The sequence below is a fragment of the Fragaria vesca genome, linkage group LG3 (assembly GCF_000184155.1).
Source record: "Fragaria vesca subsp. vesca linkage group LG3, FraVesHawaii_1.0, whole genome shotgun sequence".
Classification (NCBI taxonomy): domain Eukaryota; kingdom Viridiplantae; phylum Streptophyta; class Magnoliopsida; order Rosales; family Rosaceae; genus Fragaria; species Fragaria vesca.
In genome coordinates this window covers 4,197,814-4,220,535 of record NC_020493.1, presented here as the reverse complement: position 1 = coordinate 4,220,535, position 22,722 = coordinate 4,197,814, and the positions used below count along the sequence as shown (strand labels likewise).

General features: G+C 41.8%; 2 protein-coding genes and 1 pseudogene across 4 annotated transcripts in view; all 3 read right to left on the bottom strand.

Moving 5' to 3' along the window:
• Nucleotides 1–10,851: 10,851 nt before the first annotated feature.
• On the bottom strand, nt 10,852–12,197 carry LOC101301654. 2 transcript variants are annotated; one of them, XM_004293592.1, is made up of 3 exons: nt 11,718–12,197; nt 11,447–11,644; nt 10,852–11,334 (listed from the first exon to the last, which is right to left on the bottom strand). In XM_004293592.1, exons 1-3 carry the CDS (start codon nt 12,016–12,018, stop codon nt 11,078–11,080), a joined length of 756 nt encoding a protein of 251 aa, XP_004293640.1. In that variant the 5' UTR covers nt 12,019–12,197; the 3' UTR covers nt 10,852–11,077. The 2 variants fall into 2 exon arrangements, with proteins under 2 accessions (XP_004293640.1, XP_004293641.1); XM_004293593.1 differs by having other exon boundaries at nt 11,447–11,629.
• A 2,299-nt stretch (nt 12,198–14,496) lies between these two features.
• On the bottom strand, nt 14,497–17,158 carry LOC101297128 (nitrate transporter 1.2-like). The gene is made up of 5 exons (XM_004295361.1): nt 17,150–17,158; nt 16,970–17,069; nt 16,669–16,886; nt 16,119–16,562; nt 14,497–15,684 (listed from the first exon to the last, which is right to left on the bottom strand). The coding sequence occupies exons 1-5, from the start codon at nt 17,156–17,158 to the stop codon at nt 14,686–14,688; spliced, it is 1,770 nt and encodes a 589-aa protein (XP_004295409.1). The 3' UTR covers nt 14,497–14,685.
• Nucleotides 17,159–19,844: 2,686 nt separating this feature from the next.
• LOC101296847 overlaps nt 19,845–22,722 on the bottom strand; it is a 5,147-nt pseudogene continuing 2,269 nt past the window's right edge. The window contains exons 3-6 of the transcript XR_184356.1: nt 22,419–22,707; nt 21,467–21,704; nt 20,476–20,775; nt 19,845–20,384 (exon numbers count right to left, since the gene is read on the bottom strand). The product of XR_184356.1 is annotated as an MACPF domain-containing protein CAD1-like (transcript). The remainder of the gene's footprint in view (nt 20,385–20,475; nt 20,776–21,466; nt 21,705–22,418; nt 22,708–22,722) is intronic.

Genomic DNA, 22,722 nt, shown 5'->3' with positions numbered 1-22,722 from the left:
AAGGCGGCCCAAGGTGGGTCATGGCAGCCCAAGGCGGGTCAAGGCAACCCAAAGCAGGCCAAGGCGGTAAAGGCAGCCCAAAGCAGGCCAAGGCGTGTCAAGGCAGGTCAAGATGGGTTAGGGTGGGTAAAGGTGGCCCCTTGGTGGCCCTAGACGGGTCAAGGCGGGCCAAGGCAGCCAAAGACGGATCAAGGTGGCCTAAAGCGGGTCAAGGCGGCTCTAGACGGGTCAAGGTAGGCCAAGGCAGCCTAAGGCGGGGGCGGGTCAAGGCGGCCCTGGACAGTTAAAGCGGCCCAAGGCAAGCCAAGGCGGGTCAAGGCAGCCCAAGGCGGATCAAGGAGGGTTAAGGCGGACCAAAAAGGGTTAAGATTGGTCAAGACAGTGCAAGGCGGGTCAAGGTGGCGCTAAACGTGTCAAGGCGGCCCAAAGTTGGCGAAGACGGGTCAAGGCAGCCCAAGGAAGGTCAACGCCGCCTAAAGCAGGCCAAGACAGGTAAAGGGTGGGTCAAGGAGGGTCAAGGCAGCCCCTTAGCGGCTTTAGACGGGTGAAGGTAGCCATTTAGCAGGTCTCGACGGCCCCTTAGCTGCCATAGGCGGGTCAAGGCTAGACAGGTTAAGGCAGCCCTAGGAGGGTCTAGGATGGTCAAGGCAGCCCCTTAACCGGTCAAGACGGTCCCTTGGCGGCCTTAGACGGGTGAACGTGTCCCCTTGGTAGGTCTAAGCGGCCAAAGGCGGATCAGGGCGGCCTAAAGCGGGTTAAGGCGGCCCAAGATGGGCCAAGGCGGGTCAAGGCAGACTCTTGGCAGGTCAAGGTGGGTTTAGGAGGGTCAAAGCGGCCTAAGGCGGGTCTAGGCGGCCCTAAATAGGTCAAGGTCACCCAAGGCAGGCCAAGGAGGGTTAAGGCGGACCAAAGCGGGTCAAGATAGCCCATGGCGGGTCAAGGTGGCCCTAGACGTGACAAGGCGGGCCAAAGTAGCACAAGGCGGGTCTAGGCAACCCAAAGCTAGCCAAGGTGGGTCAAGGTGGGCCGTACGAGGGTCTAGGAGGGTCCAGGCGACCCCTTGACGGCCTTAGCTGTGTCAAGGCGGCCTCTCGGTACCCCTAGATGGGTTAAGACGGTTTCTTGGCGGCCCTAGGATGTTCAAAGCGGGTCAAGGCGGCCTGGGAGGGCCTAGAAGAGTAAAGGCGGCCTTTTGTGTAACGCCCCGTACCCAATTTTACCTATTTACTGGGTATACTACAAGTTACTGAGAAATTTAACCGTGCTCGGTAACTTAGTAAGTTAACACTTGAGCTTATTTGCGAGTTTTTCTGGAAATGTCAAATTCTTCTTTTAAGGTCTCCGGCGATGCACGTCGGAGTGGCGCCGTCCGGCCACCCTTGGTGATGAGACCACCATCGATCTCTTCATCTCCTTCTTCTCTACAAGACCCAGTTTATAGATCATCATTTGCAACTCGATTCGGTGGTAATCGATTGAAGGGAGCTCAACTGTATTCACCGGTTTCCAGCGTTTTCCTTGGAGTTCATCGGGCGTCGATGGTATGTCACGGTTCACCTCTCTCTTCTCTTCATCTCTGTGCCTTTGTTTCATAAAATCAGACCCTAATCTGAAAAATCCCTTTCCTTCTCTTTTCTGGGTTTTGAGCTCCCAGCTCCAACGACCTGCGTTCGGTAGTTCTGGCGAGTGTTTCGGGTTTTGGTGAGTCCTTGAAGCCTAGTGAGGAGTCCGGTGGGACATTGAAGTGACTTGTGGAGCTGCGGTCGTCAAACTGGACCAAGGCAAAGGCTTGGTGTGTTTGGCTAGAGAGAACCTGAGGTGATATGGTGCTGTCTCGGTGGAGGTGGCGACTAAGGCAACAGCTGGGGATGTTTGGAAGTCCTGCAAGTTTAGTGTTAGTAAGGAGGAGCTCTTGGATGCGTGTGTTGGGTGAGCAGATGGTAAGGCTCAATCTCTAACATTGTGAAGCTACGGTGTTGTTGTTGTTATGTTGTGTTTGGTTGGTGTTTGATTTAGCTATTTGGTTGGTTGTCGATAACTAGGTGAATCGAAGTTATGGGGAGGACATGGCCATTTTCCGGCAGAATATTACCGGAATCCCTCACCGGATTCCGGTGAAGGCAGTTTTTCTGATAGGAGCCTGTGAGGTAGTTTTCGAGGTCATTCTTTCTAATTCGTATTGTAGTTCCAAAAAGGGAAAATTCAGGTTGTAATCGGAAGACTTGCTAAGTTAGGAAACTTGCCATTTTAGGAAACTTTCCTTTTATAGAAACTTCCCATTTATGGAAACTCTTTTTGGGTGCCCTTAGTAATTTGGTGGTTTTCCAGATTAAAGTGGTTCATATGTTTTGAGTTAACAAAATTACATTAGTTTTTTTAATAAAAATCAAAGTCCACCAAAACGAATTATTAAGCGAGACCTAAGTGTCTACCGGTTAATAGAACGTATAGTGAAAACGAATTATTAAGCGAGGCCTAAGTGTCTACCAGTTAATAGAACGTATAGTGGAAATTGGATCGAATTGTTAAGTCAAAGGTTGAATCGGAAAACGTTGAGCATTAGTTGGTCAATCCTGGTCAACCCAGGAAACCCTAGTCAAACTAGGAAAGAAGACGAGACATTTGGTTATTTTAAAGTTCGGTTTGACCGATTTTTCCTACAGCTTATGGTCAAGAGATTGACTCAAGGACTTAGATATTTGGAGGTGGCACTAAAGGAGTGTTCTTAGCAATGGAAAGCTTAAACCTAATACTGTGAGTGGACACTTTGATTTTAATAAATAAGCATGCAAGATTTTATAATTTATTACTTTATTTACCGAGCTTATATTAAAATTTCGGTTTATGTTATGGTCTTGAATTTCTTGAGTTTGAAGCATTGATTAAGTGTTGGTCATGATTTATGGATTTGAGCTCGGGTTATAAAGTTGGTATTTGAGTTTTGATATTCTTTATGACTCCGGATTAAAAATATTATCGGTTTTATTTTGATGACTTTGAGATTTATAAATGATTACTGAAAATGGGATTTTCGGTAGTTCTCCATCATAATTTAATTGTTTATTTGAGGCATAATGGTTTTGACTTGGAGAATATTTTAGCGAGTATTTTCAAGTGGAGATATTATTATTTATGATTTATATTTGATATTGAAATCTCGCTTATATTTATAAATTTTAGAATGTTTTGACGTGTGAGACACGTCATTGAGTTTTAATATAATTTTTTATGATGATTTTCAAGTACGATTGGGAACCGTACCATTCGTTTGCTATTGGGGAAGTTTAATGGATTTAAGTAACTTCGTATGTTTTTAGTCACCATAATATAGGGTTGCTTATATTGATTATTGCTAGCTAACCATTATTAGCGGTCCTCAGCATAGGTGAGTAGAGCGCTTAGCGTGGGACGCTATTATAGCCTGGGAGGCAACCGATCGGTATTTATATTTATTAGTTAGCTAGTCTTATTAGCGGTCCTCATCATATGTGAGTTGAGCGCTTAGCGTGAGACGTTATTATAGCCTTATTTAGCTGTCCTCATCATATGTGAGTTGAGCGCTTAGTGTGGGATGCTATTATAGCTTAGGAGGCATCGACCCGAGCCTGGGAGGCTCTTTTTACATGGTGATAACTCTTCCCCTAATTTTATTCTTCTCAGTTACGTATTTGATTAACCAGCGGGGCTGGTTTATCTCTTCTGACGAAATTTCTGTATTTGATTAACCAGCGGGACTGATTTGTCTTTTCTTATGAGATTATGGATTTGAAGTTAAATGTTTATCAAAGTTGCGTGCATCGAGATTTAAAGGTTTAAACGTGGAAAAGTATTAAATTTACGTTTTTGTTAAATTATTTAATTTATTTTTGTCCACTCACTCTAACGTTTAAAATTACTTTCCCCTGGCCCTTCGGTTTCAAATGCCCAGTTTGCAGGCTAAGTTAATTTGAGGTCGAGGCATAGTCAAATAATCAGAGGCTGCTCCGGTTATTCATTATTCATTGTTTTTTTTCCATTCTTAGATATGCTCTGATAATCCAATTAGTAAATTAATGGATGTCCTTGTTGTTGGTTGTGGGATTATTTTGGATTAGTATTTTAATTTGGGAGATGTGATGAACTTGGGGAGCAGGAAGGCTCCAGGAGTTGAGGATGGATGAATTTTAATAGAAGTGTCTATCTGGAATTTTTCAGGTAAGGGTTGTCCATTTTCAAGGTAGATTATGTCGAATTTTTAGTAAATTTTCCTTGGAGGTGGACCCCGCATGATTTACTTCGAGTTTCAGGGTGAAATTCAGGGTGGGTCCTGACACTTTGGTAGGATTGTCAAGGCGGCCTTGGGCGGATCTAAATGGGTCAAGGCGGCCTAAGGTGGGCCAAGGCGGGTCAAGGCATCCCCTTGGCTGGTTAAGGCGGGTCTTGGAAGGTCAAGGCAGCCCTTTGGCGAGTCAAGGCGGGCCAAGGGGGGTCAAAGCGGGCCAAGGGGGGTCAAGGAGGCCCTAAACGGGTCAATGCGGCCGAACGCAGCCCTAGACGGGTCAAGGCGGCCCAAGATGGGTCAAGACGGGTCAAGGCAGACCCTTAATGGGTGAAGGCGTCCCCTTGGCGGCCTTGGAAGGTTGAAGGCGGGCTCTTGGTGGCCTTAAATGGGTCAAGACGACCCCTTGACGGCCCTTGGTGGGTCAAGGCAGCCCCTTAGTGGCCCTAGATGGGTCAAAGTGGCCCAAGGCGGGTCAGGGCGGACCAAGGCGGCCCAAGACGGATCATGGCGGCCCAAGACGGATCATGGCGGCCCTTGGCGGGTTAAAGCAACCCCTTGGTGGCCCTAGGCGGGTCTAGGAGGGCCTAGGAAGCTAGACCCTTAGCGGGTCAAGGCGGCCCCTTAACGGCCTTAGACGGGTGAACACGGCCCTTTAGCGGCCCTAAATGGGTTAAGGTAGCCTGTTGGCAGCACTAGGAGGGTCAAGGCGGCCTAAGGGGGTCAAGGCGGCCCTAGACGGGTTAAGGCGGCCCAAGGCGAGTCAAGGCAGGTCAAGGCGCCCCAAGGCGAGTCAAAGCGGCCCAAGGCGGATCAAGGTGGGTCAAGTCCGTCCAAGGCGGGTTAAGGCGGTCCAAGGCGGGTCAAGGCAGCCCTAGACGGGTCAATGAGGCCTAAGGCGCCCTAGACGGGTCAAGGCAGCCCAAGGCGGGTCAAGGCAGACCCTGAACGGGTGAATGTGGCCCCTTGGCGGCTTTAGACGGTGAAAGCGGGCCCTTGGTGGCCCTAGACGGGTCAAGGCGGGTCAATGCAACCCTAGACAGGTCAAGGCGGGTCAAGGCGGCCCAAGATGGGCCAAGGCGGGTCATGGCAGCCCAAAGCAGGCCAAGGCGGCCCTAGAAGGGTCTAGAAAGGTCAAGGCAGCCCCTTAGCGGGTCAAAGCGGCCCCTTGGCAGCCTTAGACGGGTTAAGGCAACCCCTTAGTGGGTCAAGGAGGCCTTTTGGCTGCCGTAGGCGGGTCAAGGCAAGGCGGCCCTAGGAGGGTCAAGGCAACCCCTTAGTGTGTCAATGCGGCCCTTTGGCGGCCTTAGACGCGTGAAGGCAGCCCTAGACGTGTATATGATCAAAATCAAGTCCATTCAAAGGAACTAGAGGATTCGATCATGTTGATGATTGTCCGGTTTGATAAGTCTTCAATGTCTTTTACATGACGAAAATTGGTTTAATAGCGTATGGGGATCCAAAATCAAAAGCTTTCGGTAACTCCAAGTCAGTATGACCAGGCATGTCCGTGGAGGGTCGGTAGTGCAAGGCATACTTGAAACCATTATCTCCTTAATTTCGGACAATTCTAAGACATCACACTGAGCTTGGATGAGCCTAGTTGAACAATTGATGATGGAAAATCCGCTATAGGGTAGAAGACTTAATCGGAAACACGTTGGCGATCCTCCTTGAGGATGCAAGGCCGTGCGTCATCTTCACTTGGAAGAGACCAAAATGGCACAATAGAACTATGTAGATTGTAAGTATGCCATGCTTCTAAGGACGATGTAAAAATCTAAATCTTGTTTGTAAATCAATACGAACCATAAGAGAAGAATAGTTTCATAACTTCGAAAAAATTCTCAAGGCATTCATTATTGCTAATGTGAGTATATATCGAGGTCTCGAATAAACAAAGGACATTAATATGACATCTTATTACATATAGCTTGGAAAGAAAATCAATGTCTAGCCAATGACGTTAAAGTCAAGGGTAGCTAGAGATAGAGCCGAATCTTTGACATCCATGATCATGAGGATAACGTTCTTGTCCTCATTTTGATTTTTTCGTACCTTTTTGTATGCATTCACAATTTAAGCGAGAGCTTGACAATCTTGAACCAGTGATCCGGAGATCCACAACGGTTGTATTGTCATGAGCGGACGTGAGTAGGTTTGACAAATTGGTGTCTAGACCGGGAGTGTCGCCATTAGGGCTAGCGGCACCTCCTCCTCTTTTCTAGACATCGGCGAGGGGTTTTCTGCCGTTGCCATGATCCATATTGTTGCCCCACATTAGGGGACAATCCCAAATACTTTTATCGCATTAACGTATATACAATTCTCATTTGCAATTGTATGATCAAAATTAAGTTTCGTTGGTAATTCCAAACCAACTTGGAAGGCCTAGAGAACTTGATGATGATCGAATCCGCTAAAGATTACGGACCAGGATGCCATGGAATATCATCGATGATATGTAGTCAAATAAGGTGGTAAACAATCCACTTGACTTAATGACTCAACAAGTTAAGTTAGATGGACGTTTCAAGAAAACGCTCCATAAGTGCATTCTACAGTACTTTGTGGTCATTACTTTTTGCACAGATTGTCATTGAAGGCTTTTGTCGATGTGGCGCTTCAAAACTTTGAGCGAGTGAGATATGAAATCTCGGCATCTAGGTTTGTTAGCTTGGAGGTCAAAACATGTGGTTTAGTCTTTTCCAATGAAAGGTTCCACAGATACCAAGCGAAGATTCGCCTTAGGTATCGAGTACGTCAAAACTCAAATGAGCAGAATATTACGTTGTTCTTGCATACAAAACCAATCTCTTATGAGACTCTATAGAGGTGATAAATGACGCTTTTTAATGGTTTGTTCTACGGATTGATCACACACAATTCAGAAAAGGGCCTCGGATTGATCAAACACAATCCGGAGAAAGGTCGGGGCTGATCACACACAAGCCGGACAAGAAAACAAGAGTAAATAAATACACTCTTGACCCAAGAATAAAATTCTGGGATTTTTACCTGCACGCACAAAATTCTAAGCATAGAATGGAGATGGAGAATGAAGGAAATGACTTTATCCTCCCCAAGTTATTAAACTTGGAAAAGTTTAGGGTTTCAAAACATACATTCCGAAACTTCAAACACTTGAAGAAGTCGAAAATTGTAGTCGGAGGAAACCAAAAATCGTCGGCGGGCGGCGGCCAAGGGATTGGCAGTCGGGAAAACAGTCGGCAGCCGCGGTCGGACATAGGAGCCGAAAAACGCTTTTTTAGGGTTTCGGAAAACAAATGGTGAGCTATTGGTTCTAGGGTTAGAACAAAGTGCATGATAACGTGATGAAATATAAACAGTAGAGACAAAGAGATCTAGTGAGAGAATTATTTTATTCATTGGTATGAGTCTTTTATATAGGGAATTACAAAGTACTAATATGATAATGATAAAGAATACATAGTCATGTTCTAACTATATATCCTGATGGCATAAGGTCAAGCCACACATATGGAATATCCTAGAACAATATATATATTTTATTGTAACAATAAAATACTCAATAAAATATTATATACATGTAAACTTTTCGTTGGAGCACGTGAAGAATTTAATTTTGGGGTTTGCTGCAAATTTGGGGAATGAGTGCTTCTCTTTCTTCTCCATCCCCATTTTGGAAAATGAGATGGGGAAGCTGTTGGACCACAAAATAACCTAATATTCCCCAAATTGATAAAATTAAGAAAATAGGGAAGTTGTTGGAGATGCTCTTATAAACTTTAGTATATCAAGTTTTGAAAATATCAGAACGATCTAAGATTGGCGTGTATAGCCATTAAGATGACCAATTTACCCTTAAGTTCATTTTTTTTCTTTTTTCTTTTTTATTTGTTTTCATATTCTAGACATATTAGAAGAGGTTTTGGAATTTGATGATTTGGGTTGGCCTTTATAAACTTGAAGAAGATTGAAGAGGGAAAAGATACAGAAGTTCATTAATCCTTGTTGTTTCTGCTGACACTCAAGGATTTTATTGTTGCCGTTGACATTTAAGGATGATTGAGATGAAGAACTAATTATTAACAAAGAGAAAATGACGATGAATTTTTTCTGTACGTTCCTAAAAATATAAAAAGCCAAAAAAAGAAAATTAGAATATGAAAACAAAAAAGAAAAACTAAGAAAAAAGGAGGAAACAACAATCTATTGACAGGTGACTGAGTTGTTGAGAGAGGCAAAACCCTAGGGTTTCGTTGGCATAGTGCAGGGGAAGCGACGACAGCGGCGAGAGTGACTGGCTTCGGCAGCGGTTCTTGAATTGTGTGGAAGTCGGCTGGTTTCTGGTGCGAAGAGGAGGCGGTTTCGACGACTTTTGATTCGTTAGGCCGTGGTGCTTCGAGGAACAAAGGATACTCGGCGATTCTTCTATGACCTTTGGCGTGGTTCTAAGGCTTTGCTAGGTGGTGGTGGAAACTTTGGCGGTCGAACCAGGGATTGGATCTCCGTTTGGGTTGGTCGGAGCGATACTTTAGCCAGAGGCATTGCTCTACTGTTTTGAGGGCAACTATTCGAGGTGCGGCTGCAAGGGAGCTTGGCTGAAGGTTTTCCTTTGAGGCTAGTCGGGAGGTTAGGCTCAGGCTGATGGTGGGGTGGTGGCGTCATGGCCGACCGCCAGAGTTAGCGGCGGTAGTGGTCGGTGTGGATCAGAGTGTGGGTGCCCAATTGGGTGCCCTAGAGCCGATGGACTTGGGTCCTTTGGGCCTGGGCTTTTTGGGCCTGGGTACATTAGGCTTAAGTTCATGGTTCTAAGGTTCTTGGATCTCAATTATGTCAGATGATTCTGATAGTTCCGATTATTGATCACAGTGCCTACTTTAGGGTTTACAATATTAAAATGACTTATGTCATATAGGTTGTTTTGTATAGCTCTCTTTTATCGTTGTCCTTGAGGGTTTGTTATGTTTATGTTTTATTCCTACAATTCAGTGATCAATAAAATGATTATTGTCCTTCTTCAAAAAAAAATAGTAAATTGGTCATCTTTTTTTGTTCTGAGGGTAAATTAGTCATCTTAATGATTATATATACGAATATACCAATTTTAGGTCGGGATGGAAACATGAGATACCAATTTGATATTTTTAAAACTTGATACCAAAGTTTATAAAAAGCAAAAGTTCGTATACCATTCAGACGAATTTTTCTAAAAGAAAACTTACACCGATGAGGGATGAACAAATCAGTTGCTTGCTTGAGTGAAAGTTTTTAAGTTTGAGGCCCAACAATCACATCAGCATACGGGACTCATATAAAGTCAATATAAAGTGTTAGTTTCTAAAAGAGTTTGTACTTTGTAAAAATTCACGATACGATATTATTTTAGATAATATGTATGATGTTTATTGCAATCAAAGATTCAGGCTTCACTACCCTTTTTGTATTTACGGGTTTACAAGTTAGGTAGAAAACCTAGAACATGCTTACCTATAAACAACTGGAGGACTTGTAATTTCAACTTGTATAGTAAATAACTAGTCAGAGAAATAAAAACGATTTAATCCCCTGAATAATGAAAAATTCTATTGTCCATTAATGCATGACATACAAATTTTATAAAACACACCACCTTATTAGTTTGTATGCTATACACATACAGCAGACCAGGGGCGGAACCATGTTACGGCCCGAAGGGGTTCGGATCCCCCCTGATGTGTTGGTAGAAGATCGATTCTCATGTGTTGATAGAAGCTTAATAAAATTATTTCATTTCATTCAGTGAACCACCCACCCCCCCCCCCCCGGGCAATCACACAGCCCCACATACCTGGTGCAACTTGATGAGTAATGGCAAAAATGGAAAGACAGGAAGATGAATATCTACTTTTGAATACTAAATTATTGATATTTAATTCATTTGATCAACTATAAGTAACTAACCGTTGGTTCTTAATCAAAAACTAACCATTAATTGGTCAGATTAATAGAAGGAAATATACAATCACTATAGTTAGGTCATGGTAATTAATGGTTTTTGTTTCTTTTTTTTTCTTTACAAATATAATTTTAGCTTGGAATGAAAGAAAATTTTACGTCACTTTCGTACCCTCCACTTCTCTTACAAAAAACAAACTTTCTCTTAACAACATTAGTCTTTTATTCAGTTCTTTGTTCATAGGTTTTTATTGATTTTGAATGGAGTTTCAAGCGGTGAAAAATGATGAAGAAAAACTACTACATTTAACACATATAGCTAACTAAAATAAATTTAGATTTTCACATGTAGAAAATTTAGTTCCCTATTATTAAATTTGAACCCCCCTTGGCTCCGCCACTGTAGCAGACAAAATAATAGCTAACGTTTCTGCCAAACTTTTCCACCCCGAGTACTGTTATGCTCGGAATACTTTAAGCTAGCTTTTGCATGATAACCCTTTGGTTAATGCTATGGCCAATGCTTGTAATTTAAATCAAATGCGAAATCCGCTTCTACCTTGTACGGTAAAAATGGTATCTCAGCTGCATGGTTGAGTGAGACAACCATATCTTCAGTGAAACAAAAGAGGTGGTACAACACTTGATAAACAACAAAGCAATTTCTTTTTTATTAGGTCAACAAAGCAATTTCCAATTCCCTATACAAACACACAAAAGAGCTATAGATTAACATTATATATTTGCCTTTACAATAGTACTGCACAGAGACTAAACAGTTCGATCCTTACAAAAAAACATACATGTACCCACTAATTTATTAGTACCGCACACATGTTTCTTTCCAAGGTCCATCTTGAATTGGTACCCCAATCATGCAATGCATGCATGTTGAATTTAAGGAAAGGGTGCCCTCGTCAACATCTTGGTGCTCTTAATGTCGACGGCAAAACCCTTGCCGTGACTTTTCCAGTAGTCCGCCTGCGGATTGATCCACTCCGGCTCCCCGATCTCCAATCTCGAGTGGCTTATGGCCTCGGTGGATATGTTGTAAATGGCATCCCTCCTCGCCACCAGCTCCGGCTTCACATGGCCCAAGTTCACTGGCTGAGGTGACACCATCAACGCAGGTGCTCCCATTGGAAGCCTATCACCTAATCATACTCGACAATTCAATCACTATTGGGTGCCAAAAGCAAAACCGATTTTGGTAGGAAAATAATTTGCCCTAACTATGATTTATGAATACAAAACGAAAGCATATACCTCTATCAACCTGCCATGTGCACCAGAATTTGCCATAAGTTTTGGCCAAATTTTCAAGCTCCGGCTTACCGATCATCTCGGGGATGCGGGGATTGACCCAAAGACCCGATTTGATCTCATAAGCATGAGAGTGCCAAAGCTTTTGCTCCTCCGGAGGCAAAGCCTCGAATATCCGATCAGATACTATGTATTCCACACCTGCATGCATATTTACATCTACATAAACAACCAGAATCCTTTAACCAAAAAAAGGGTTATGATCACTACGTACCGATGAGGCGGCCGTGTGACCCGTCAGAGTCGTAGACGGCGCACTGGAGGAAGTCCTGGTTGAGGCGGTGGACGTAGTGGTGGGTCTCGATCTGACGCGTGGGATCGTGGCTGTAGAGAGCGAAGGTGCACGCGTGCTGGCTTATCTGGCTCACCGGCTTTAGGGACTGCATCATCTCCGCTCCTTTGTCCAGCACATGCTGCCCCAACGTCATCGGCTTCCCGGGCGTCAAGGACCCCAAGGAGTCGTCGCTGCCGCCTTGGACTGGATTCGCAGTCGGTCTCTGGTCACTCGAGGCCATCTCGACGTCGAAAACTTGTTTTTGCTCTTGTTGTCGATGTGATCAGTGAGGAGTGTACTTAGAAATGGTTTAGGTCAGAGCTGATTTTGAGGAAGTGGTGAGTGGGGAGGCGGTAGGGTCTGAGGCCTCCGCGTGGACATGCAGCTTTGCATGGGGGGAGTGAGGTGGCTGAGGCCTGTGAAGTGGAAGCCAAATGGGGAAGATGGAGGATACTTGGGCTGCTTTGGTGGATGTCGTGACACCTGGAAGGTAATTCGTTTGGTTTCCACGAAATATATCTTTGATTTTTGTATATTTGTTTAATTAAATTAAATAATTTAAAGTCATCAAAAAAAATATATATAAATTAATTAACATTAGTGGTAATCAGTTTAGGGTTTTGTTTAAGCAGATTCGCATTCTACAGAAGAGCAAGAAAGGGAGAGAGTGGAGGCCGATGTCAGCTCATGATCAGGTAGTTTCAGTAGTTTTGGTTCGTCGATCTTCTAGTTAAGAATGATTTTTCAGTTTGTATAAGTTCATTGATCAACAGTCACCGGCCATACCAAAGGTTTTACTGCAGTGTCAATTTGTGTCTATACATGTTCTACTTAGAAAATTGACATTCTTAGGTTTCGGTTTTCACACACACCAGCGTGAAATTTAGAGCCCTAGAGGTGTGTTTTGGCGAACAAGCTTATATCTATATATAGAACCCTAAAGTTTTCAAATTGAAGGAGACATGGATTTTTAGTTTCAACTACTTCGGTTTGAGGGTTTAGTTTGAGACTACTAATGTCAAGAATGGATGAGTATCTTCAAAATCAACTGAATTGGATCTTTTATAGACAATTAGACATGTAAGTACGTACTAGTATCCAATACGTTTTGGTAAGTTAATGTTCCAGTAATGATCTCAACGCAAAAAATGGTCTAATGATGATATGCTTGAAATGGTTAGTTGAGGAAATCATATTCGATTTGATTAGTTGTTTTTGAAAATGTTCTCTAAACACTAGTATAGAAAGTGAGCTTCCAAATCATGAGAGTAGACAACATGATGGAAGCAAGCGAGGGAGAAGAGAGCTTATAGATGTACACAAGTACGTATATCTAAATTGTAATACAAACTGCATGTACAAGTATATATATACCTCTATCCGTAACTCTATTTATAGTTTCGATTTTCTTAATTAATAATTCTCTGCCTAAAAAGAGCTTCATTGTTGTGGACTCTGATGTTATACTATTCCATTTGTATCTCTACTGTTTTCTTTGTACATTTGAATCTGCCCTCATTCATACTTTTGTTGTTGAACATTGTTGAAAATGTTTGTGTTTATTGTTCAGAATTCAGCTCATGGCTACTCTTCTGGTGGGAGGAGCAACTACGGGAAAGCGCTCAACACATCCGTGGCACGAAATGAATGCTTCAAGTGTGGTCTGCCAGGACATTGGGCCAAAGATTGTCGTTCAGCAAGTGATCAAATGATGTATGGTACGAAAATGGGAACGGAAGCGTACTCAGGGTGGAGCAACTATGGGGGAGGAGATAGATCATCAGTTGCGCGAAATGATCAATGCTTCAAGTGCGGTCTCCCTGGACATTTGGCCCAAGGTTGCCCTTCTGCAGCTAATCAGGAAATGCGTGGACGCGTAAACAATTCCCAACCGGAGGTGGGAGGGGAGGGCTCGAGCAAAGGCCACATTGTTTACTCATATGGTGGAAGGAAAGGCTCTTACTGGGAAGATGACTGCTTCAAGTGTGGGCGCTCCGGACATTGGCAGCGGGAGTGCCCTTTGAATGGTGGAGGTGGTACCGATGATGGCTGTGATGGAAAGCGCAGAGAATTTGAGGTATCCTTGGGATGGCCGTTCTGAATAGGAGTAAAGTCATTCTTTGTTATATGGCAGCTACTAGGCTTTTTTCATGGTTTTTCGATTTAGATAAAAGAAATGTTTCAATCATTTGAATGCTAGTTTCAAGACTTTGGTATCTGATTGTGTTTGATAAATGAGGAAAGATGCTGGTGTTTTCTTTGTGCTTCTGTATGATCGAGTCTAGAGACAACTATCAGCTCCCAGAGTTGTTAAGCTAGTGAAGGAAGGCTCCCACATCAGAGAAAAGGGAATAACACAGGCGTTTAACTAAGGATGCACGTGCAGACAGTTCACGACCTTACTTGAACAGGATCTGTTCTATAGGATCGTACCTCTGTATCCTTGACTTCTAAGGAGACAGGAATCTAAACCTGGTGGATGAAGCAAAGCCATGTGATCAGAGCGTGATTAACGGCCGGTGATCCTCGGGTCACCATGGCTGTAGATGATCGTTCTCAGCTTGGTTCATCCAAGTCTGGGGTGGTCGCTTGGCTGTCTGACAGGTTCCCCTTTTTTTGTACCATATACTACTTTCTTTGCTCATTCAACTCTTCCTCTCCTAACTTGATTGTGTTAGCTAGATTCATGAAATGCTGAAACTATCTGCTTATGCTTTTGAACTGAAACTTTCTCATCATAGATTCATAATTTTACATTGGACACCAGAAATTAATTAGTTACAATTACTAGCTTAAAGGAAACAAACTTATACTTGAATTATATAATTGAAAAGAATCTAATTTGCACCCATTACATATCAAACAACCACATATATGATAAAATTCCTCTTTCTTATAGCCTAAGCTCTTAGAGCTCATCCTCCTTGTCCTCTTTTGTGAGCAGCATGGGACTCCCTGGCCTATACTTGTACCTCCTTGAAACAAACAGATAGACGAAGAAGTTTAAGAAGCTCATCCCTGAAAGCAACCAATAGAAAAGGTTCAAGTGGTTCCTGTTGATGTTGTTCCCAGCCAACCATCCCCCATTGCTCCCATGTGTTGCTGCATTCACAATCTTAACCAACACTGTGCTGAAGAAGTACCCGAGTGCCATTGAGCTCCACAGGAAGCAAGTCGAGATCGACTTGAGCCCTTTTGGTGCTTCAGAGTAGAAAAACTCAAGTAGACCAACGTAGGTGAACATGTCAGCAATGCCGAAAATGAAGTACTGGAATGACAGCCAGAATGTGCTGATGGGCAGTGGCTGCAGAACTGGGATTGCATCCAGCATGTTGTGGTCTCTCGCCACGTCTTTTCTCTTGACTTCCATGATTCCAGCCACCCCCATGGAGACACAGGAGAGGACTAGGCCGACGCCTATGCGCTGTAGATGGGTGATTCCGGAAGGAATGCCTGTGAATTTGCTGGCCAAGGGAACAAAGATTCTGTCGTAGACTGGGATTATGATGACGAGGAACATAATGGGGATGATGGGGAGTGAGGCTGGTGGGATTTTGAAGTGTTTGGTGACACTGGTGTCCATGGTTACGCCTTGTTGGATGGAAAAGGTTTGGAGTTGAGCTAAGCAAAGAGTCATTATAATTGTGCAGAGGAATATGGGCACCATGCCTAGTAATATCTTTGCATTTTCGACTTGAGTGACTCTGCAAAGCTTCCATGGGTTTACAGACTCACGGTTATCATTTTGCCCTCGTTTAACTGCTGCCTTGTCCAAGAAGCCGAAAACGGGTCTGTGAGGTAGGAATTCTTCTTCAATTGATGCTTCCTTGTCTGTGTCTATCTCATAGAGATCTGAAGGGTCAGAAGGAAGAGTGAGATTTCTGTTGCGGATTGCGGCAACATACACCTGTAAAAGGACATGGAGAAGCAGTTAGTTACTTGTGATGTAAGTCATTGGTCTGAAGAAACAGTACATGAGTGCTTCCAAATTTAAGCATATAGCTTCTTGGAGCCGTCTTCTCCCTCTAAGATTCCCTCTAACTAACAACTAATTGAAAAGAAAAGAAACAAGATTTTGCATACCTAAGCCAAACTAAACATATAGAAAAATATATATATCATATGATCATATCACATATACTTCATCTTCCTAATTTTCGTTCTTGTTGTTGTTGTTGTCAAAAATGTTTGATTTAGTTCTCCCTCTCGTTACTTTATTTCTCCTATTTGAATAAATACTCCTTATTTCGTCGAGGTTCATGACATTGTTTATGTATAACTATGTGTTTATTTATCTCATCACATAGTAGAAAAATTATTGTATGTGACATGAAAACAAACCTGTATGGTTTCGATTAAGGCACTAGTTCCTTGAACAGCTTGTATCCGGTACATAGGCAATCCTGAAAAGAAGACGACCACACCCAAGAACATGGCGATTGTAGAAATCCCAAATCCCCAATCCCATCCTCTGTTGTCTTGGATCCACACAATTAGTGTTAGGCTGACCACACCACCCAAACATACTGCTAGTAAGAGCATGTTGAAGAAGCTAGACATCTGCTGCGCCTCTTTTGGATCTTTTTCTTCGAATTGATCAGCACCATGTGATGGCAAGGTAGCCTTGACTCCTGCAGCTCCGGCTGCCAACATGTAGAGAGCAATGAAAAGCAAAGCAGCATTGCCACCACTAACTTTCTCGCAAGAAGCAGTTGGATCAAACACATTACAGATTGGTGGCTGGAGCTTTGGATAGTGAGCTTGCACAGTTAGTAATGCTAGCCCCTGAACAATGTTAGAAATAAATTATGTCAAGGAACATATCCAAAATTTGATTGCATAGAGCATGGACACATCATGGAGTGAAGTTTGAGTTTTTTTTTTCGCTTACCAAGAACTCGAAGGATGCTGAAATGAGAAGGGTTTTGAAACGGCCGAGAAAGCTGTCTGCAACGATGGCCATAGCAATGGAGAGAATATAACCTGTTCCGGCGAAGTTGGTAAGCTGGTTAGCGGCATCAGATATTTCAAAATGCATCACCCCATTGAAGTATGTAACCAAGTTCACCGCCAGAGCCAGAGTCGCCATGTTCTCAAAACCAAATGTTGCTGCAGTACACACATTGTTAGTGAAAATTAGCTATGCCGGTCATTCTATATACAGTCTTTAAAATTTGAGTTTCATAACTTACCAAGTATCAGAAAAGCAGTTCTCATTCCTCCATGTTTTTGTTTCACAGCTGCCCTTCCCTTCCAATCCACCTTGCCTTCAACAAACTCAATCTTCTTCTCCTGAGAAGGCAGTAAAGATTACCCATTAGTAAAATCAAAATCGAAAACATAACATGAAGCTTCATTTTAGTTAAACTTACCATCTCCATAGCTACAAGGAGATATCTTGAGCTAGGCTAAAGGTGCTTAAGCAGAAGCGAGTTATATGCTTTGAGGAAATGAATGAGAGTCTAAATGAAACTTAGGTTTGTATATATAAGGCGTTAATAATGAAGAGATGATTTTGGGAACTATGTAAATTGATGACGAGAGACCATTAATATTTGTGTTGGCCAGAATGCCCTCGAGTTTTGTTGGAATGCTGGTGCATGTTTTGCTATAAGTAACGTTGCCGACTTGAAATGAGAGAGATTCGAATGACATTGTCAAAGATTGGACAAGAGGAAACATGTACGACTACGGCAGAGTGAGAGCTACTCCTTTAACCTTTACTAAGAAAAGAAACAATTATCATATTGGCCATTGATGTTTAGCAAATTGTGTCTGCCACTGTGTTTGTATACAAGTTAGAATGTCTATTGTCTAGCTTTGTTCTTAGGTGAATAGATGTTAATGGCTTGGTTTACATCATGTAGCCTCCAAGCCTCAGTTTGCACCTTATTCTTAGAAAAGTTTCGATTTTTCATACACGAGAGTATCGAAGAGTAAAATTTTCAGAAGATATATTTAAATTCGCGAAACTCATTTTGGTGTATTTATATACACAAGACGTTGAAGACGCCTAAACATCTATGAAAGGTAAAATGATATTTTCGTTGCATTGATTAGAACCGAGGTTATTTTTTGAACAATGAACTGGAACATGACAAAGCACGCTATATTTGAATTACTGAAAATAAAATTGCTAGATATATACTTGGATATTTGTTTGCTGAGTGTAGACTCAGGGAATGGCGGAAACTAGCTCCAGTTGTTGTCCCTAATCATAGTGAATTGAAGAAATTTCAATCACTTGGTAAAGGTCTTTTGTGATAGGATTGCCAAATTAACAGTTTTTCACCATCTTAGCTTTGCAAGATTTGCCATTTCAGGGTTCATAGTTTCCAGCTGCAAGTTCATAGTTTTTCACCATCTAAAGATTTGCCATTTTAGTTACCATCTGCAAGTTCACACTATCAAAATTGCAGCATTTCCTACATCTAGGGGCATAGGGTTCATATATAGTTTCCTGTCCACACAGGAAAAACAGAAGCTAGCTATATACAATCATGCAGCAAAATTGAGCAGAAGAATGGACTAATTGATTGGAAGGAAAAGAAAAGTAGACGGGGTAGGGATGAAGTAGTCAGAGTACCAGTTGAGCGTATTCCAAAAGCACGAGTACTTTTCATGATCTAATTCTAGAAAATGTTACACCAGAAAAATTACAAGAAGAAGAGTCTGTGCATTCACCCAATTCCAAAAGCATCTGAACACCAAGCCTGTCTTTGCTCTTAGAGAACCTTTGCTTTTGGACACTAGCAACTTACCAGTCGCTTTTTGCAGCAATTGTTTACAGATCAGGATCACAGCAACATAGTTTTCACGTAGTCACATACCCTAGTTTGTTAATGCAAATGTCATGTCTGATAGAGCTTTGCGGTTTAACGTGGTGATTATTAGCTCAACATGAAAAAGGACTTCTCTGTTGTTATTCTGGAAATGAGCTTATTAAAACAGAAAGCTGACAAACTACCTCAAAATCCAACACTGTCATACTGAGATCCAAGTCATACTGTCATACGTAAAAAAGAGGTTGATTGAGTCTCAATCTGCCTTCCCCAGTTGCAACTGGAGCCATGAAGAACTTCCCAAATCCTCAAGGTTAATAAATATTTGTACATGACTGTATGATCTTTCTGTAAAATCCCAGTTGTCAGTTACAGCCAACTTTTCGAACGCTTAATCGATTGTGAAATGCAGAGTTGCTGTGTAAGCATATATTCCATTCCGTTGGAACAAGTAAATAGCATTCATCATGTAACACTGGATTGACATTGGTGTTGTGTACGCTGAAAGTTGGGAGCAAACAAAGAAGTTTCCAGACGGCTTAAACTATGTTTTTGCTTCTGGTGGAACTAATCCAACGTCCATTCCAGTTGAGTGAAAGTGACATTCTCTCTTCTCTCTGGGTTTGTTTAAGAGAGACAAGTGCATAGTACTCATCACTCAACTGTAGTTACTATTGTCTCACTTCACAAGCAAAGAGCTTTACCACAAGTTCATAGTTTTCATCACCAAGCTGAAGTTACCTTCGTCTCATTGATCGCAAGTACTTCACACAAAAAAAGTTTACTTCTCGATCTGTATAATGGTTCATAACTTTGTTGAAGCTAATCAAAAAGTCAAGTTGGATTCTCTAACAAGTTGATAGGATTAATATAATAGCTGCAAAAATGTTCCTTCAGTATTTGTCCAATTTGATAACTTGGTATGCATTCAAACCAATGAAACAGACATGAAAGAAGGAAGCAGTGCATCATCAAACAAAGTTTAGTTTATATGATTATTGAACATACATAAGCATTGATGTCACTGGGAAAGGGTTTATATATAATTGAAGAATATATAATTATTCAACAACACATCAAAATTGTCTGTCTGATTAAAGAAAGAAAAAATCTCTACCAATTCTAGAAGAAAAGCCCGCAGATAAATGATGAGGTGAGCATCAACTGAAGATGACAGAGACAAAATGTACAGGAAAGAACTCAGGAATTGCATGAGCAAAGAATGATCGACTACTTTAAGTTTCAGTGTAAAGCCTACAATTTACCTCTAAAAAGGGCCTGAGGATCAGTAGTTTAGCAAGGAGTATTCTACACGCAAAACAATCTTTCCCTTGTCCACTCCAAGCTTAGCTCCTGTGACTAACCAATATCCAGGAGTATCTTGAGGCCCCTTTGACATTTCTGTCAAGTCTACTAACTTTGCTAGTTTCTCCTTTTTGTCCTCAGAGTTTCTGTTATTTGAATGTGACGAAGAAGAACCATCAGGCCTCTGTGCAGAAGAAGGGGTGGCGGGACTGTGATCCCACACAGACCGTCAAATGCGCAGCCTGGTACATTTGAAAAGAGGAGTTTGAGGTGCAAAACATTTTTGGCGCCAAAATCCCAAACACCAAGCTGAGTGCCTGTGACAATGTGAACCCCAGAGAGGTCACCAATAGAAATCTCTACGTGCTCTATTGGTGCAGTGCTGACGTGCGAGAAGTTCTTCCACTTGATTGGCTCAAACCAACGACTGTCTTGCTCCTCTGGACCTTGCCACCTAGGTGCACCTATGTAAATGGTAAGAACAACGAACGGTAACTTCAAATTGGAGAAGCGACATTTTCTTCAACTGGAACTTGACATTTGTCTTTTTCATTCCACCGAAAATCAATGTTACAGTGGATGCTTATGACCTCCCACACTAGAATAATAACAGATTCAATAAATCGATTATATGAAAGTTAAAAACAGTGGAGGCTAGAAAATTAAATCTCCTTAGTAAGACCACACACACAAAAGAAATGCATATGACACAAACCTTGTCCTTGTATTTTAAGGGGCCAGCACTTAAATGGCCTTTTGATTCAAGAAACCTATCATCACCGATGTCTTTCACATAACTCCGAATATCCGATAATGATAAAGGAGATGACTGGTGCTGCCTGATATAGACCACATCTCTCCCACCAATTGTCACAGATATGACCATATGTGTACCAAAGTTCTCAATGAAACTGAATATGATCAAGAAAACATGTCAGCTGGAGAATAAAACTAAATAAATATATAAATTGAACAAGACAAAAACAAAACAAATAGTGTGTTAAAGAGGTTCTTTCTAGACTGATATCATCTTAGTTATCTATTAAGAGAAACACTTGGTAGTTGGTACTAATCTGTACATAGATATTGCAGTTTGGAGAACCTTAATCTATTCAATATGAACTAATGGGACACCATTTCCAAAAATATTTCACTAGTAATTATATCTGCAAGAAGTACCCAGCATAAGGAATTTCACAGAATGCAAACCACTAAGCTTCTACTCCCTTCTAGTATAATGGTTCCGAGTATCCCTTTAGGAATACACATCTGCACAAAGTACAGACCGCTTTAAGATCAAGTACCTCGCTATTTCTATGAGCATCTAATTTGACATCATCAAGCTCTTCAAATGTATTATTATCACCTATTGATGAAAAGAAGTTTGAAAAAAATATATGAAATGAGAAGTTGTTACACCAAGTGATCACTCAACGCACTACCAAATCATATTGTCTGTTAAAATTGGGTTATGTATATATGCTTAATTTATACAAGTGTTTTACGAAGAGGATTAGAACTTTGTTAAAAAAAAAAAGGACTAAAAACCTGTCAGGTTTGAAGTACAATGAATCTACCAAATATACATATACAGTTGTTTACCTTGCCAAGGCAGCAGGATCCCAAGAGTATGGAACAGCACACTTGATTTCATCACGCAAAACCAAATTTTCTGTTTCTAAGTTAACTTTGTATAGGGGAATAAAGTATCCAACCATAGCAAGGGATTTAGTCGATGCTGCATCAACTTGCCAAGAACCGGTGAAATTAAACATGGCATTGAAGCTTCCCAGGAGAATCCGGGTTGATAGCCTGATTTCTTATTAAAGTATTCTGCCATCTGCAATTCCAAAGGAAAGCATTTGAGGTCAGAATCCCGGAAGAGAAAGAATCAATCTTTTTTAATGCTTAGATGATGCATTGATATTAGACCGCATGAATTACATTTATAAGCAATTCAATGACACAAACACAACCGTATGAATTTGACAACATATATGCTAAACTACGCAAAGTAACAGTGGTAAAGATCCTAGAAACCCAAACAGAGCACAAAAACATGAAGTGCAAACCGACCCATTAGACCACAAAACCACAGCAAAGAAAGATTGTACTTCACTATTACATTAGAAAACTTGAAAGCAAACAGAGACACTAACTTTTAGCACATAATCTTAAATCCTAGCAAACCCAATACCGAACCAAAGCTTCATAACTGACATAAGCAGCCAGAAGAATCCTGGAAAAGCTCAATAGACCTACAAGTTGATGGAGCACAGAAACAAATGAAACATAACAAGCATAATCATAATTCGGATGATAAACCAATGCCAAGACCAAAAATCCAAGCAAATCAACAAGCCCACTTCACCATGAAACAAAACAAACTTCTAAAACAAACCAACATACAATCAATGAATCCAAACACACCTAGAACACTAATTGAGCACCAGACCAATCCAAAGTTCCAAACTTTAATCTACCAAAAACTAAAGTTCCAAACTTTACAACACAAAAGGCATAACCCATGAACAAAAACTGGATCAGCAATCACCTCATGGAAGCTACAGACAGGGACTCCCAATGGTTCTCTTCCCAGGTGAGCAGTCAATAAGTGCAGGCACATTTGGCACCACAAGCCCATCAGAAACAGCAAGATCTTTAGCCCCACTCTCATCCAAATTCACAAGCCTTGACCCAGGTGCTCCTTTGCAATACAGAAGCCTAATATCCGAAGTCACATCAAAGCCTCGACCCAGAGCTTGGATTGAGTTCGACAGAGTAGTCGTCAAAGCTTCTGAGCTCGTGCTTCTTGTTGCCATAAGAACAATTAACAAAGGTCTCTGTTTGTTTTTTTT